Here is a 14,138-nt window from a genome sequence, read left to right as displayed (position 1 = left end):
TGCATGAGTCTTCTAATCCGGAGACATAGTGGCAGACCGCCCTGACTGCTTCCTTAAATGGGTTATCCAGCAGGGGCTATTTTTAGATCTATCTGGGGAGGAGGTGGCTGAAAAAAAAAAAAAAAAAAAAAAGACATCCACTCACCTCAACGGTTTCAGCGCTCTGGTGCCCGGTTCCCGGCCGCTTCCGGGGGTCTGATGCGGGCCGGAGATGTGACGTCTCAGATCCACTCAGCGACTCAGTGAAGGAGGCGGGATCACTTTCCGGGTGTCTGACGCTGGCCCGAGACGTGACGTCTCAGGTCTGTTCAGCCACTCAGTGAAGGAGGCCTCCTTCATGTACCTGCTAAATGTAGCATCCCTGCCCCACACCTGGTGAAATCGCAAGCTGTACGGGGGGAGGGACGGCCAAGCAGTAGGAGGGCAGCATTACTGCCCGACCACGTCGCCCCCTCCCTGGACGACCACGGGCGCACGCACAACAAAAGTAGGAGCAGTGCAGCTTCAATGCCTAACTGCGCCTGCGCTGACAAAGCAGTACACACACGGCAATGTGACTGCTCCCACGCTGGGACGGATGAAACCACAGGCTGAGAGGGCCACCTAGGATGAACTCCTTTAACAGCAGAGCGGCTGCCAGCAATGAAATCACAAAGGGGTGGGACAACGGCGATGTGGGCGGAGCTAAGTGCCACTTCGGCGGAGAAGCTCTGCCCAGGTGGCGCAATTCACCTACAGTAAAAGTTTACTTTTTACTGGAACAAGCATTATGATGGATGACATAAAATAGTGTATGAAATCTGCTAAATGTACCCTTTACATATGTGTTAATTCAAAATGCAAAAATGTGAGTGTCACTTTAAATGGTGTTGACCTTTATACATTGATAAATCACACGAAGATGCTCACAGATCTTAAAAACAAATTCCAAATGAAATTTTTATTAAAGTTTGTTACACAAAATACTTTCTTAACATAATCATACACAAGAAAATTGTAAGGTAAGTTACCATCTTAACCCCAAGAATATGGTTTGGCATGTATGTGTCTGCAAATTGGACCAACTCTATTTCAGGCACTGTTTTAATTCTTCATGTCTCAAGAGTTAAAACAAACACAGGAGGGGGGGTGGGGGACTCATTAATAAGTTACCCACTGGTGCATGGATGTTATTACCCCACTTTTTTTTTACTACCTTTTACTTGGTAGGATTAGAAACACAATATTTAGTACTGGTAATAAAAAGGGTCCAGATAACTAGAGTTAAAGGGGTACTCCAACAAAACAATTTCTTTCAAATTAACTGATTTCAGAAAGTTATATAGAGTTCTAATTTACTTCTTTTTAAAAATATGAAGTCTCCCAGTACTTATCAGCTGCTGTGTGTCCTGCAGGAAGTGGTGTATTCTCTCCAGTCTGATACAGTGCTCTCTGCTGCTGCCGCCGTGGCAGATCAGTAGCAAATCCCCATAGAAAACCTTTCCTGCTATGGAAAGTTCCTGACATGGACAGAGGTGGCAACAGAGAGCACTATGTCAGACTGGAAAGAATACACCACTTCCTGCAGGACATACAGCAGCTCATAAGTACTGGAAGAGTGAACATTTTTAAATTGAACATTTTTAAATAGAAGTAATTTACTTATCTATATAACTTATATCTTTCTGACACCAGTTCATTTGAAATTATTTTTTTCTGCTGTACTACCCCTTTAATGGCCAAATCTGTTTTTTCCCATTTGTTACAGAGAGACAAACAGAATATTCCGCTATTACCTGAAAATTATTTTATAACTTAGGCCTGAAGACAGAAATAACAAAAATTCTGCTAAAAGAAAAAAAAAAAAAAAAAAAAAAAAAAAAAAAAAAAAAAAAGACAATATAATACTAAAGATGATCACGATAGATTTTCTCGAGTGGTTTTCACCTCAGGTAGGGCTGGTAAGATCAAGAAAATGTGCAAAGTGTTTGGCGCTGGCACAGTATAGCAAGTGATATTTCACAATTATCTGTACATGTGATGTTATATAAAGGTCAAAGATATAAACAAGTTAAACTACCAATGTCTGCACTGGAATGCAAATAAAAGAAAATATATTGCTCTGCCTCATTGGGTGAATGGAAGGCTCCACCATGAGCAAAGAAACAGGAATAGTTAAAGATGCTCTCAGTTTCACCAGTCACTTAGTGTTTATAACATTGCATGATATAACTGGTTTATTTTTCAATCGTGGCCCATCTACATGGGGGAAAGGGGTAGCAATCACTGAACTGTATTGACAATGGTTAGAACTGCTCTTTTTGGTGACGAATAAAATCTGACACATAACCGAAACAGAAAATAAAGTCCACATTGGGAATAACTGGTTGCTGCAAAGTCATGTTACTCATCTCAGACTCAACATAAAATAAGTAGTTGCATTCAGATTTATCGAAGTCGTGTTTTATAGAGATGCTCAACCCATTCCATTCAGTGCATTCATCAGCTGAGGATATACCTGGAAGAGGAAAGAAAGAGGAATAAATGGATGTAGCCCGATATTTCCGGCATCACATGCAAACCTATTCATAGACCACGGTGCGGAGCAAAACTCTTAGCTAGCGATCGGTAAGAATACAGAAACTTCAGCTAAATACAGGCTGCAAAATAATTGCTACTGCAATCAGCTACAGGTCAGATACAGATAAAAGCGAGCTGGATTCACACTGCGCTTGTGTACACTTCAGACTGATTTTTTTAACACACCTGTGCAATGTTCAAACAGGAGTAAATGTTCCAGCGGCATTCCTAATGATGAGGAGGGCGGGGAGGAAGGACGGAGGGGGTGGTGCAAAGTTAGGGCACAGATACGCACGTAGGGCACGGGGCTGCAATTTTATAAGTAATTTTTTATGACAATAACTGCATCATTTGCCGAACTGACCCCAGGACAGATCCTGGATGAAAAGCAGCTATCCAAAGGTACAAGTGGTTTGGGGGGGGGGGGGGGGGGGGTCAGATTGTGGGTACAGAGTTGCTTTAATGACTGTCATTATGCCCTGGTCTGGGACAGTAATGTGTGCAGGGCCGATCGCATTGAAACAGTCCTGCACACATTAAAACCCCTTCAAAGTCATGAACGTTTATGTGTATTTCTGCTTCGCGGGTATGTAAAGCAGGAACGTAGATAGCCGTATGGCTGACGTGAAGGGGTTTAAGAAAGCAGATAGGTTAGTTGGGGTGGGTAGGAGAGTGAAGGATGATGGTGTGTGGAGGGGGGGGGGGGGGAGTATTTAGGGAACAGTAGCATAAGGTACAGTGAGTGTTAGGTGCTTATGGTATATTGTGCACCTTTTTTTAATGTATGTTTATACTGTTGAAAAGGTTAAAAATGCATATGAAAATAAACGCTGTTATATGCCATACAGCAGAAATCATTTTCTATAGACTTGCATTTGTTGACCGGGAGCTGCAACTAAACTTTCAGCTGATAGCTGACAGTTTAGTGTAACCACCACTGGACCCCCAAAGGGGGTCCAGCATCGGCAATTGCTGGCTTTGGTGGATCAGTAACGGTAATTGGTTTTGTAAAAAACACATAGGATTACATTGGAATCTCTGGAAAGAAAATGCAAATTTTAACTTTTCACTCTTACTTTGCAGTTATTCCTGTGAAATGCAGAAAGGGTTAAATAACTGAATGAATGTAAATTTAAATACTTGAAAGAGTGAAGATTTCAAAATGGGTTAAATTGTGGGGGTTTTAGTATACAGGCCTCTAAAATATACTCCAAAACTGAATGCGGTTCAGGGAAGAAACAGAGTGCTGCACCTCACACCTATGGCTGATACTAGTGCCGCTTGGCTAAATAAAAAACACATCAGAATTTTGTGTATGAATTGATCAAGCCATACTGCCCCATGTACCTCGTGCCGGTATCTGATACACATGGGTCCCTACACTAAGTCCACACCGTGCCAGTCAGTGGCCACCAACCCCGCAGGCGTGCACAGCCAGGGAATGGGGGCCATGGGACGGCCCTGCGACCCCCATGCCACAGGACCAGACCCAAAAACACCACACCAGAACCCGGCCAGCACCGCCGGTGGAGAAGGTCGCCCCCAAGCAGCACAAGTCTGGATAAGGTATTGCGCTCACCATAGCTGCAGCAAACAGAATGGGAAAAAACAGGAGGGATTAAAACCATGTGCACTCAGGTGTCTCCTGCTAAACTGAACTGGTGCCTAAAGAATTTCAGAGTTTGAAATTTTCACGAACATTTTGAAAATTGCTACTAAACATTTACGGCCTCTAACATCCTAAATAAGTAAAAGCATGTTCACCAAATGCTTTTAAAATAAAGTAGACATATTATAGATATGAATTAAAAAATAATGAATGTAGCATTACTATTTTCCTTATTGGCAGAGACTTTCAAATGTAGAGAATGTGCTTTTTTTTACATTTTTAACAAAATTTTGGAGTTATTCACAAAAAAATTCTAAAGCTATCAACTCAAATTTACCACTAACATAAAGTAGAATATGTAACAAAAAAACAATCTTGGAATCAGAAGGATTGGTAAAAGCATTTCCAAGTTATTGATGAATAAAGTGACACAGGTCATATTCATAAAATTTGCCTTGGTCCTGAAAGGGTTAATGATCCAGCCCATGTGCTGTGGTAACACAGTTGGTGCATAGGGGGCAATCTGCCTGGAGCATTCCTAATGATGAGGAGGGCGGGGAGGAGAGGGTGGTGCAAAGTTGGGGCACAGATACGCCCGTAGGGCGTTGGAGCTGCAATTTTAAAAGTAATTTTTTTATGACAATAACTGCATCACCTGCCAAACGGACCACAGGACAGATCTTGGATTAAAAGCAGCTATCCAAAGGTACAAGCGGTTTGGGAGGGTCAAACTGTGGGTACAGAGTTGTTTTAACCCTCTTAAATGCCGCAATGCACATTGATTGCAGCATTTAAAAGGTAGTAAGTGACAGAACAAGCACCTGCCACTGACTGATCGGGACGGATCCTGATTAGAGATGAGCGAACCTCGAGCATGCTCGAGTCCATCCGAACCCGAACTTTCGGCATTTGATTAGCGGTGTCTGCTGAAGTTGGATAAAGCCCTAAGGCTATGTGGAAAACATGGATATAGTCATTGGCTGTATCCATGTTTTCCAGACAACCTTGGAGCTTTATCCAAGTTCAGCAGCCACCACTAATCAAATGCCAAAAGTTCGGGTTCGGATGGACTCGAACCCGGATCACTCATCTCTAGTCCTGATCACTTGAACCAGCCACTTACCTCGGTCCTGTCGGATCTTCGATCTGTTCATACAGTCTGCTCTCAGGCAGACTCTGTACAGATCGCCGATAATACTGATGAATGTTATGCTATGGCATAGCATTCATTAGTGTATGCAACCAGATCATTGTATATATAACTCCCCTAAAGGACTTTTTAACCCCTAAAGGAGTTTAAAAAAAATATTTTACTAAAAATGCCCCGATAAACATTAATATTACCCCCTTTCCCATTATAAAAGTAAAAATATAAAAAAATATATAAAAAAATAAACATCCAACATATCCTAGCGTGCAGAATTATCCAATCTATCAAAATATCGTTCCTGCACGTTGAACAGCGGAAATGAAAAGCGGGAAAAAAACACACACACCAAGATGGCAATTTTTTTTTAATTATATACAGTGGTGCCTTGGATTTGTAATCCAAATCCACTCTTAAACCAAAGCAAATTTTCCCATAAGAAGTCATAGAAATGCAGAAAATTGGCTCCACACCCCAAAAACAATTTATTATTCTGAACAACATGTAAAACAAATGAAACAAACATTCAGAAACAGCAGAATGTGATATTATAAGTTACTGTACAGTAATAGAGAGGATGGGAAACACAAGGGCTGACAGAGACTGCAGGGAGCATGAAGGAATGAGCAGGACAGATGTTGGCACATAAATGCATCTATGCATTCTATGGCTCTTAGAAGGCGGGGAGGAACATTGCTTTAATTTGTCCTGGATATCCGGGCAGCAATGACCTCGGTCATGAAAGGGTTAATAATGTTCAAGTGTTAATAGCAATGAAAAGTTAAATTATGCTGACACACCATATTGTCAAATGTTTGCAATGCCTCATCCAAATAGCGTCACATATATTCCACCCTTAGTATGTTCCATGCTATGTTATAAAGAATTCAAATAAAAACAGATTTAAAATAAAATAAAATAAGAAAAGTACACAAAAACAATGTGAACCCAGCCTAAGACACTACACATTTAATCCCTAATGGTGCATTTACACAGAGATTTATCTTGACAGATTTTTGAAGCTGACTGAAATATACGTAGTGTGAACCCAGCCTTAGACCAGGCCTATTAGTTGCCTTTGGGGCCACAGAAAGTGTGCTTTCAGGGAGTCATAACAAAAACTTGCTTCTTACTGGTCAAGTTGTACTTTTTATTGGTACATATACCTTTCTGGTACAAAAAAAATACACAAACAGAAATTCCACCAACAAATTTGCCTTGATCTCCCCGGCACACATCCCAGTGGTACCTGGCCTGCAGGAAGCATTTTCTGTATATAGAACGACAGCAGTGACCAATCTAAGCCCCAGCAGTTGGCAAATATGGACAAATTTGCCAAGATCTGTTGACCTAATCTCTACTGCACGTCAAACAGGTTTTTTACGGATCTCACCAAAATGGGCTTGATCTGTAATCAAATGTCTGTCTGAGAGTGGAACATGTACATTAGGTAACAGGTTGCAGAACCCATCCATTCCTGCAACTCCATTTAAAGTGACTCTGTGCTAGGGCTGGGCGATAATGGCCTAAATGAATATCGCGGTTTGTCGTACATGTCGTCGCGGTGACGATAAATTGAACGATAATTATGACACGCCCCTTTTAAAAGCCACACCCCTTTTGAAAACCCTATTTTCCAAAGGTAATACAAACGTGAATTTATTCCATATAACAATGTGCAGCAAACTTCAAAAGTAATACAATGTTTTGGCATCTCCTACGCCATTTTCAAGTGGCACTTGAAAATGGCATAGGAGACGCCAAAATGTCATATATTACTTGTGAAGTTTGCTGCACATTGTTATATGGAATAAATTCACATTTTCACGTTTGTATTACCATCAGAGTGCTGCAGAGTATTTTTTTACAAGCTGACTTGGTCCAAGGTCTGGGATTCGTCTGCTGGCACACACAGTTCGTTTAGTGTGTTGCCTATATTGTTAGCTATATCTATCTATCTATACAGCATAGACAGACAGATAGGAAGGAGATAGATAGATAGATAGATAGATAGATAGATAGATAGATAGATAGATAGATAGATAGATAGATAGAGAGGAGATAGATAGATAGAGAGGAGATAGATAGATAGAGAGGAGATAGATAGATAGAGAGGAGATAGATAGATAGAGAGGAGATAGATAGATAGAGAGGTGATAGATAGATAGAGAGGTGATAGATAGATAGAGAGGTGATAGAGAGGAGAGAGAGAGATAGGACTCCTATCTATTTATCTCCTATCTATCTCTTTATCTACCTCCTATCTATCCATCTCTCTACCCCCAGTCACTGTCACATGCTGTTCTGTCCCCCCCATCTCCCCCCCCCCCCCCCCCACACACACACAGTTGGGGTCAGGTATGGGTCGGCACCTCCGTGCTCCCCCGAGCACCGCTCTCTCTCTCTTCAGCCCCCCGCAGCAGGATCTTCCATATCTTGCATATGTGTGCCCTGGCTGGTATTGGGAGGTAAATCGGAGGATCAGGGAGAGAGATCTGAGGGATGCAGAGCATGCGGCCGCCGGGTGAGGGGGGTGAAATACCGCAGATACCGTCCTGGCAGAGTTGAGGTCGGTTAACCGACGCCAGTGACGGTATCGTTATTTTGACGGTATACCGCCCAGCCCTACTCTGTGCCCACAATGTGACCCCCCCCCCCCCCAAACCGCTTGTACCTCGTTCGGCAGTTATTGTCCTAAAAAAACAACTTTTAAACTTGCAGCCCCGTGCCCAACGGTCGGGACATAGATTGTGTATGCATTAGGCTGGCACACCCTCTCTGTCCCTCCTCCCCACCCTTATCATTAGGAATGCTCCAGGCAGATAGTCTCCTATTCATCAGCTGTGTGAATACTGAACATGGGCTGGATCGTTAAAGCACCCATGCAATGTTCAGACAGGAGAAAATGTTCCAGTGGCAAGTAAAAATAGATAGAGCTGGCTGACACCCACAAGGATTCATTTTCCATTATCTTAAAAAGAAAGAAAAAGTATCCATTTCAATTTTTTTTTCTTTTTTAGCATACAAAGAATCACGGTTGACCACAATTTTCTGTACGTCAAGATTAAAACACAAATGGACCCCTTAAATGGACAGCAACAACGCAGTGTGAACCCAGCCTTAGCTGATTCTCCTTCCTCAAATAGAAGCCTTTTTTTAACCGCTCTCCATTCTCTTATTAGTGACTTCACTAGCCGGAGCTAATTGTGTACTGTTCAGGTAACAAATAACTACATTGTTATTGGTCACCCAAAAAAAGATTCAATCAGCCGATGAGCAAGCCTTCACCAATTCCTTAAGATTGTGGACCAGGTAAGACTATTCTTACAACGTCCTGGAACTAATGGAGTTTAGGTAGAGGGGCTTCTAAGAATTAGGGTCTAATAACACGTCCGCAATTGCAGACAATAGGATCAATGTATTTCAATGGCCCCCATTCACACATCCGTAGTTGTGTACAGGGCTGTCATCCATACCGCCCCCCCCCCCTTTCCAAAAAAATAAAAAATAAATAAATAAAAATAGTGCAGACTTAATTTCCTCCACGAACACCCCAATAGAACCCTATGGGATCTGCAATCTGCAAATAGTGACTAGATTATAATTAACCACACTTTTTCAATTTCTCAGATCAGCAAAAACTACGAATGCAAAAAAGATGGAAATTTGCAGAATGCTAATGAAAAATAGCGGACTCAAATTTGCGGAGTGAAAAACATACTTACGTGTGAATAGACCCTTAGACAATCCTTTCTTACATATAGCATATTCCTTTTTTCCTCTATTATTTAAAGGAGAAGTCCGGCGAAGATTTTTATTAAAGTATTGTATTTCCCCCCCAAAAGTTATACAAATCACCAATATACACTTAATACGGGAAATGCTTATAAAGTGCTTTTTTGTCACAACCGGACTCCCAGAGCTGTGCAGGCTGTGGCTGCTGGAGAAGATAATGGCAGAGGGATGCTCAGTGTCGCTCCAGTGCCCTGTGTCCCTCAGTGTCCCCCTGCCATCATCCTCTCCAGCAGCCACAGCCCGCACAGCTCTGGGAGTCGGGTTGTGACATCACCATGTTATCCAGGAAGTGACGTCACCATGTTATCCAGGAAATGAAGCCTTGATGCAGTAGTAAGTGCAGGAAAAAAGCACTTTCTAAGCATTTCCCGTAATAAGAGTATATTGGAACTTTTTTTTGTTTTTTTTGTGGGGGGGGGGGGGGGGGGGGGTCGGGGGGGAGTTGGGTTGGTTGGGAATACAAAGCTTTAATAAAAAATTTTGCCGGACTTCTCTTTTAAGTAGACATATGTGCAAGAGTGCAATTATTCAGCACCCTCACAGAAATTAGAACCAGTAGAACCCACCATTGCAAGCTCCTTACAACTCTGTCCAATTTAAAGCGTAACTGTCATTTCAGGCTCATTTTTCTGAAAACATTAAATATCAACAGTTCAAGCGATTTTAAGAAACTTTGTAATAGGTTTTATAAACCAAAAGAGTTTCCTTCTGGACTGAAAAAGCAATCTCCCAGCCTCCCCCCTGACTTCAGAAGCAGCAGGATTTCTGTCTCCATTATGTGGCTATGAGGAGGGGAGGGGCTGTTAGGAGTGACTGAGCACGGAGCAGTCTTGCAAAGCACAACACCCTGCAATCTTCTCTCAGTAAGCTCATAGATAAGCACTGACCTTTCTGACTCCAGAATCCTGCGGTTTAGGTGCCCAGAGAGTCTACAAACAGCTGACCTTCATGTCACCTCTTTCTGCTGCCTCATCTCCTTCAGCCCCTCCCCCCTCCATAAGGATAGAATGGAGAAAGCAGAACCAGTCTTCACTGGCTTCTCTGTAATACAGACGTGTTTGCCTGATAATGCACAGATAAGAAGGGAGGGGGGAGGCTGGGAGATTGCTTCTTGAGTACAGAAAGAGGCTTTTTTGGTTGATAAAACCTATTACAGAGTTTCTTAAAATCGCTTATACTACTGATTTCTGCAATAAAAAAAAAATATGACAGTTACGCTTTAAGTATAATAGTGACAGCTCAGTAAGAAACAGAGTGATTTACCGTTATTTTCTGTTATGCCTGCACGTCTGCCAGTTCTGGAGGCATTGGAGACTTGGGGTGCTTGCTTTCAAAATGCTGCTTGAAAGTCTTTGGGTCTGGCATCTGTGTCTGAAATATAAAAATGAATAAATAAAAATAAACATATTTGAAAGTCAAACATGTACAATTGGGATGCCTTAGGTCATGCATATATGTACACAAAAACGCAACACTTTGATTCACATGAAACACACAGCTTATAATGTAAGTTTTTACACTGATACCACACAGTAAATGGTGTAAACAAATAGACACCAAAATGTCAGATTTTTAGTCACATAACATACCATTGATCAAAAAGTCATCTGTGCAAAACTGTTACAGATAAAAGTACAGATTGTGGCACAAAAATCAGCCCCCAGGCAGCTACTGTTAGGAGCACGTCCCTACCCCATCGCACAAGTCTGCATGCTCCATTGATTATCATTAGAAGGAGTGGGCTGACTTGTGCAATGGGGGAAGGCTCCTGACCAAGGGTTACACTGCTTACAGCACTAGAACGGCGCAATAGGGGGTATCAGCAGGTTAGATTAGTATAACCTGCTGACAGTTGATGGTGCTGATTTGAAGCTGCAGATTTGCTTTTAATCTACTGCTTCAAATCTGCGCCATGAAATCTGCTGCGGATCCGGTACGTGTGAAGGCACCCTAAGGGTACGTTCACACTTACCGGATCCGCAGCGTATTTTCTGCTGCGGATCTGCAGCAGATTTCATTTAAATAGCTGAACACAGCATCAAATCTGCACCATCAAATCTGCTGCGGATCCTGTAGGTGTGAACGCACCCTAAAGGTGAAAATCCACTGTGTCCTTAAGGGGTTAAATGATTAACCCTTACTTCTATGGACCAGCAAACTGACATTCATCTACTGGTTTAAATATGTATGCCGCCTATACACTATGCTGAAGCTGGTGGTGCTATATTTGACTATAATAAGTGCGCACTCCTTTGCTGTGTAAAAAAGGTAGGGCTGGGTGATGTGGCCAAACAATTAAAATACAGATGTTCTTAAAAAAAAAAAAAAATTGTCCAATCCTTTTTTTAATTTTTGGCCAATTCTTGACTTTCTTCCCCCCCCCCCCCCCCCCCCCCCTCAACTAAATACTTCATGTGCCTATCCCAAATCTTCCCTACAATAACGCCCCCCACCCTCCATACGTTGCTCCACCTGCCTACCAGCTGGATTACTTGTCCCCAGAGTTGCTCCCTACCAGTATGGCATCACCAGGACACCAGTGAATGAGGTGAAGCCTGAAGCGAGGGCGGCCATACTTACCCTGCACACAGGACACGTGAAGACCAGGGCGGCTTTAGCTGCGGCTTTCTGGTCACTTCCATGCTTCTTCTTCTCCGCCTGCTTCTTGGCGTTCTTCTGCTGAGCCTGGATCTTCTGCTGCCCACGAGCCATGGTAGCGGTTCTGACAGGAGACACAACACACAGCCATATTAGTCTCCATGACTACAGTATAACCCCCTGGTCTGCTGTGTACAGCCCCATCCATCCCCAGGGTCAGGAGGCACAGCGCCAGATGATGCGGGGGGCGCATGCGCAGTACACACAGTGCAATGTCCGCCTTCCTGGGGCTGAGCACTGCGGATACACCCGCTCCCGGTAACACGGGTTGTACACGCCAGTCACCATCATCCAGCGACCCTTCCCGCCCTCCTCCGGTGTGCCGGCTTATACCGGGAGCTCTGGCGGAGGCAGCATCTCTGTATTACACCCCGCAACGGCCCCACATACCGCTCTTCACGCTCCAGACACCACCGGCCGCCCTCTGCACCTCTTCTGTCACGACAGACCAGTCACGCGGTGTCGCGACACGCAGGCGGCGCTCACATCCGCTTTTTTCCGGCTCCTTCTAGTTTCAGCACTACGCCACTTCCTACCCAGAGGCGGCCTGGACCGTCACCAGGCAACGAGCGCGCGTGCGCAGTCTCACAGGACACGTGACTTAAAGGGACCGTGTACTTGAAACTCGCCGCGCGATGCTAGAGGAGTCTGGAGTCCGGATTGTCATTAATGCAGTTGATGAATGTTAAAATATAATAAAGGTCTAGATCAGGGATGGGGAATCTACGACCCTACAGCTGTTGCAAAACTACAATCCCCATCATGCTTAGACAGTCAAAGGGAACGGGACAGCAGACCCCTGTGCTGGAGCCAGGGAGGTAGGTGCATGTTGTTATGTTGTTGCCTCCCTGGCAATTTGGTAAAAAAAAAAATATAAAAGGGCAACAGACTTTCCCTTTAAGGGTATGCGCACATGCAGTTATTTAGACGGAAAGTCCACCGCGTAATCCGTCCCTCGCAGCTCCGCCCGTGTCATAGACTCCTTTCTATGCATGGGCGGATTCCTTCCTCCGTCCAAAGAATGAACTTGATCATTCTTTGGACAGAGGTCGGAATCCGCCCATGCATAGAATGGAGTCTATGACGCGGGCAGGGAGACGCGAGGGACGGATTACGTGGTGGACTTTCTGTCTAAATAACTCAGTGTGCACATACCCTAAGGGTATGGTAATCCTGACAAATCTTGGCAGATTCCGCCACTCGCCCCCGTGCACATTTCCTCCTGTGCCATAGACTTCATTCTATGGTCCAGTGGATTCCACCATCCGTCCAAAGAACGAATAGGTTCATTCTTTGGATGGAGGTCATAATCCACCCAACCATAGAACAGAGTCTATGGCACGGGTGGAAATGCACACAGCCATGAGTGGGGGCGAGCGACGGGTGATCCACCTGGATTCCTCGGTGTGAACATACCCTAATTCTGACTAGCACCACAAAGTGATCAATAGGGAGATAACTCTTGGGGCTCATGCACACTGAGCAAAGATTTCTGCTTAAAATTCCTCTTCTATTCTGCTCCGAGCAGAATAGGAGCTGAATTCGAGAGGAATTCAAGCGGAATGCAAGCAGAATTTAAAGCCCCATTGACTTGATTCTGCCAAAAGGGCGGAAAGCAGATCTGCAGCAGAAAATTCTGCTTGGAAATTCTGCAGTGTGAACAACAGAGCAGAAATCCCATTGAACACAATGAGACATTGCCCTGTTCATTCCTTTACGCTGGGAATTTCAAGCAGAATTTAAGAGCAGATTCCTCTTCAATTCCTCGCCTTTTGCTAAGTGTGCATGAGCCCTTTGGGTATGTGCACACTGAGAAAAAAGGTGAGGAATCCACTTAATTTCTTGAAATTCCTCCCGTAAAATATAAATAGAGCAATGTCCCATTGTGTTCAATGGGATTTCCACTCTGTTGTTCACACTGCAGAATTTAAAGGGGTTGTCCGGCGATAAAAAATTATTCACAGAATAACACACATTACAAAGTTATACAACTTTGTAATGTATGTTATGTCTGTGAATGGCCCCCTTCCCCGTGTCCCACCACCCCCACCCGTGTACCCGGAAGTGTGGTGCGCTATACATTACCTGTCACGTGCCGACCACGGTCTCCGATCGTCAGCAGTGACGTCTTCTTCGGGAGGCCGGCGGATCTTCCCGAGTGCCGGCCGCCCTCTGCAGCGTCATCCGAAGCTCAGCCGCGATTGGCTGAGCATAACTGTGCTCAGCCAATCGCGGCTGAGCAGCTGATGACGTGGCCGCGTCATCAGCTGCTCAGCCGCGATTGGCTGAGCACAGTTATGCTCAGCCAATCGCGGCTGAGCTTCGGATGACGCTGCAGAGGGTGGCCGACACTCGGGAAGATCCGCCGGC

The 14,138-nt window shown here is 44.1% G+C and overlaps 1 protein-coding gene across 1 annotated transcript; it reads right to left on the bottom strand.

Annotated features, from left to right (window-relative positions):
• Nucleotides 1-914: 914 nt before the first annotated feature.
• On the bottom strand, nt 915-12,340 carry LOC138793181 (zinc finger protein 706-like). The gene is made up of 4 exons (XM_069971563.1): nt 12,159-12,340; nt 11,691-11,832; nt 10,374-10,481; nt 915-2,497 (listed from the first exon to the last, which is right to left on the bottom strand). The coding sequence occupies exons 2-3, from the start codon at nt 11,820-11,822 to the stop codon at nt 10,386-10,388; spliced, it is 228 nt and encodes a 75-aa protein (XP_069827664.1). The 5' UTR covers nt 11,823-11,832; nt 12,159-12,340; the 3' UTR covers nt 915-2,497; nt 10,374-10,385.
• Between the last annotated feature and the right edge of the window lie 1,798 nt (nt 12,341-14,138).

This window comes from Dendropsophus ebraccatus, chromosome 5 (assembly GCF_027789765.1).
Source record: "Dendropsophus ebraccatus isolate aDenEbr1 chromosome 5, aDenEbr1.pat, whole genome shotgun sequence".
NCBI classification, from domain to species: Eukaryota; Metazoa; Chordata; class Amphibia; order Anura; family Hylidae; genus Dendropsophus; species Dendropsophus ebraccatus.
Note: the sequence above shows the minus strand (reverse complement) of the source record. Positions and strands in the feature narration are given on the sequence as shown.

Excerpts from the sequence above, each read along its gene's own strand:
- LOC138793181 (XM_069971563.1), bottom strand. The coding sequence starts at position 11,822 with ATGGCTCGTGGGCAGCAGAAGATCCAGGCTCAGCAGAAGAACGCCAAG. Across the intron at positions 10,482-11,690 it reads TCACGTGTCCTGTGTGCAGG|ACACAGATGCCAGACCCAAA; the intron begins GTAAGTATGGCC and ends TTTATATTTCAG.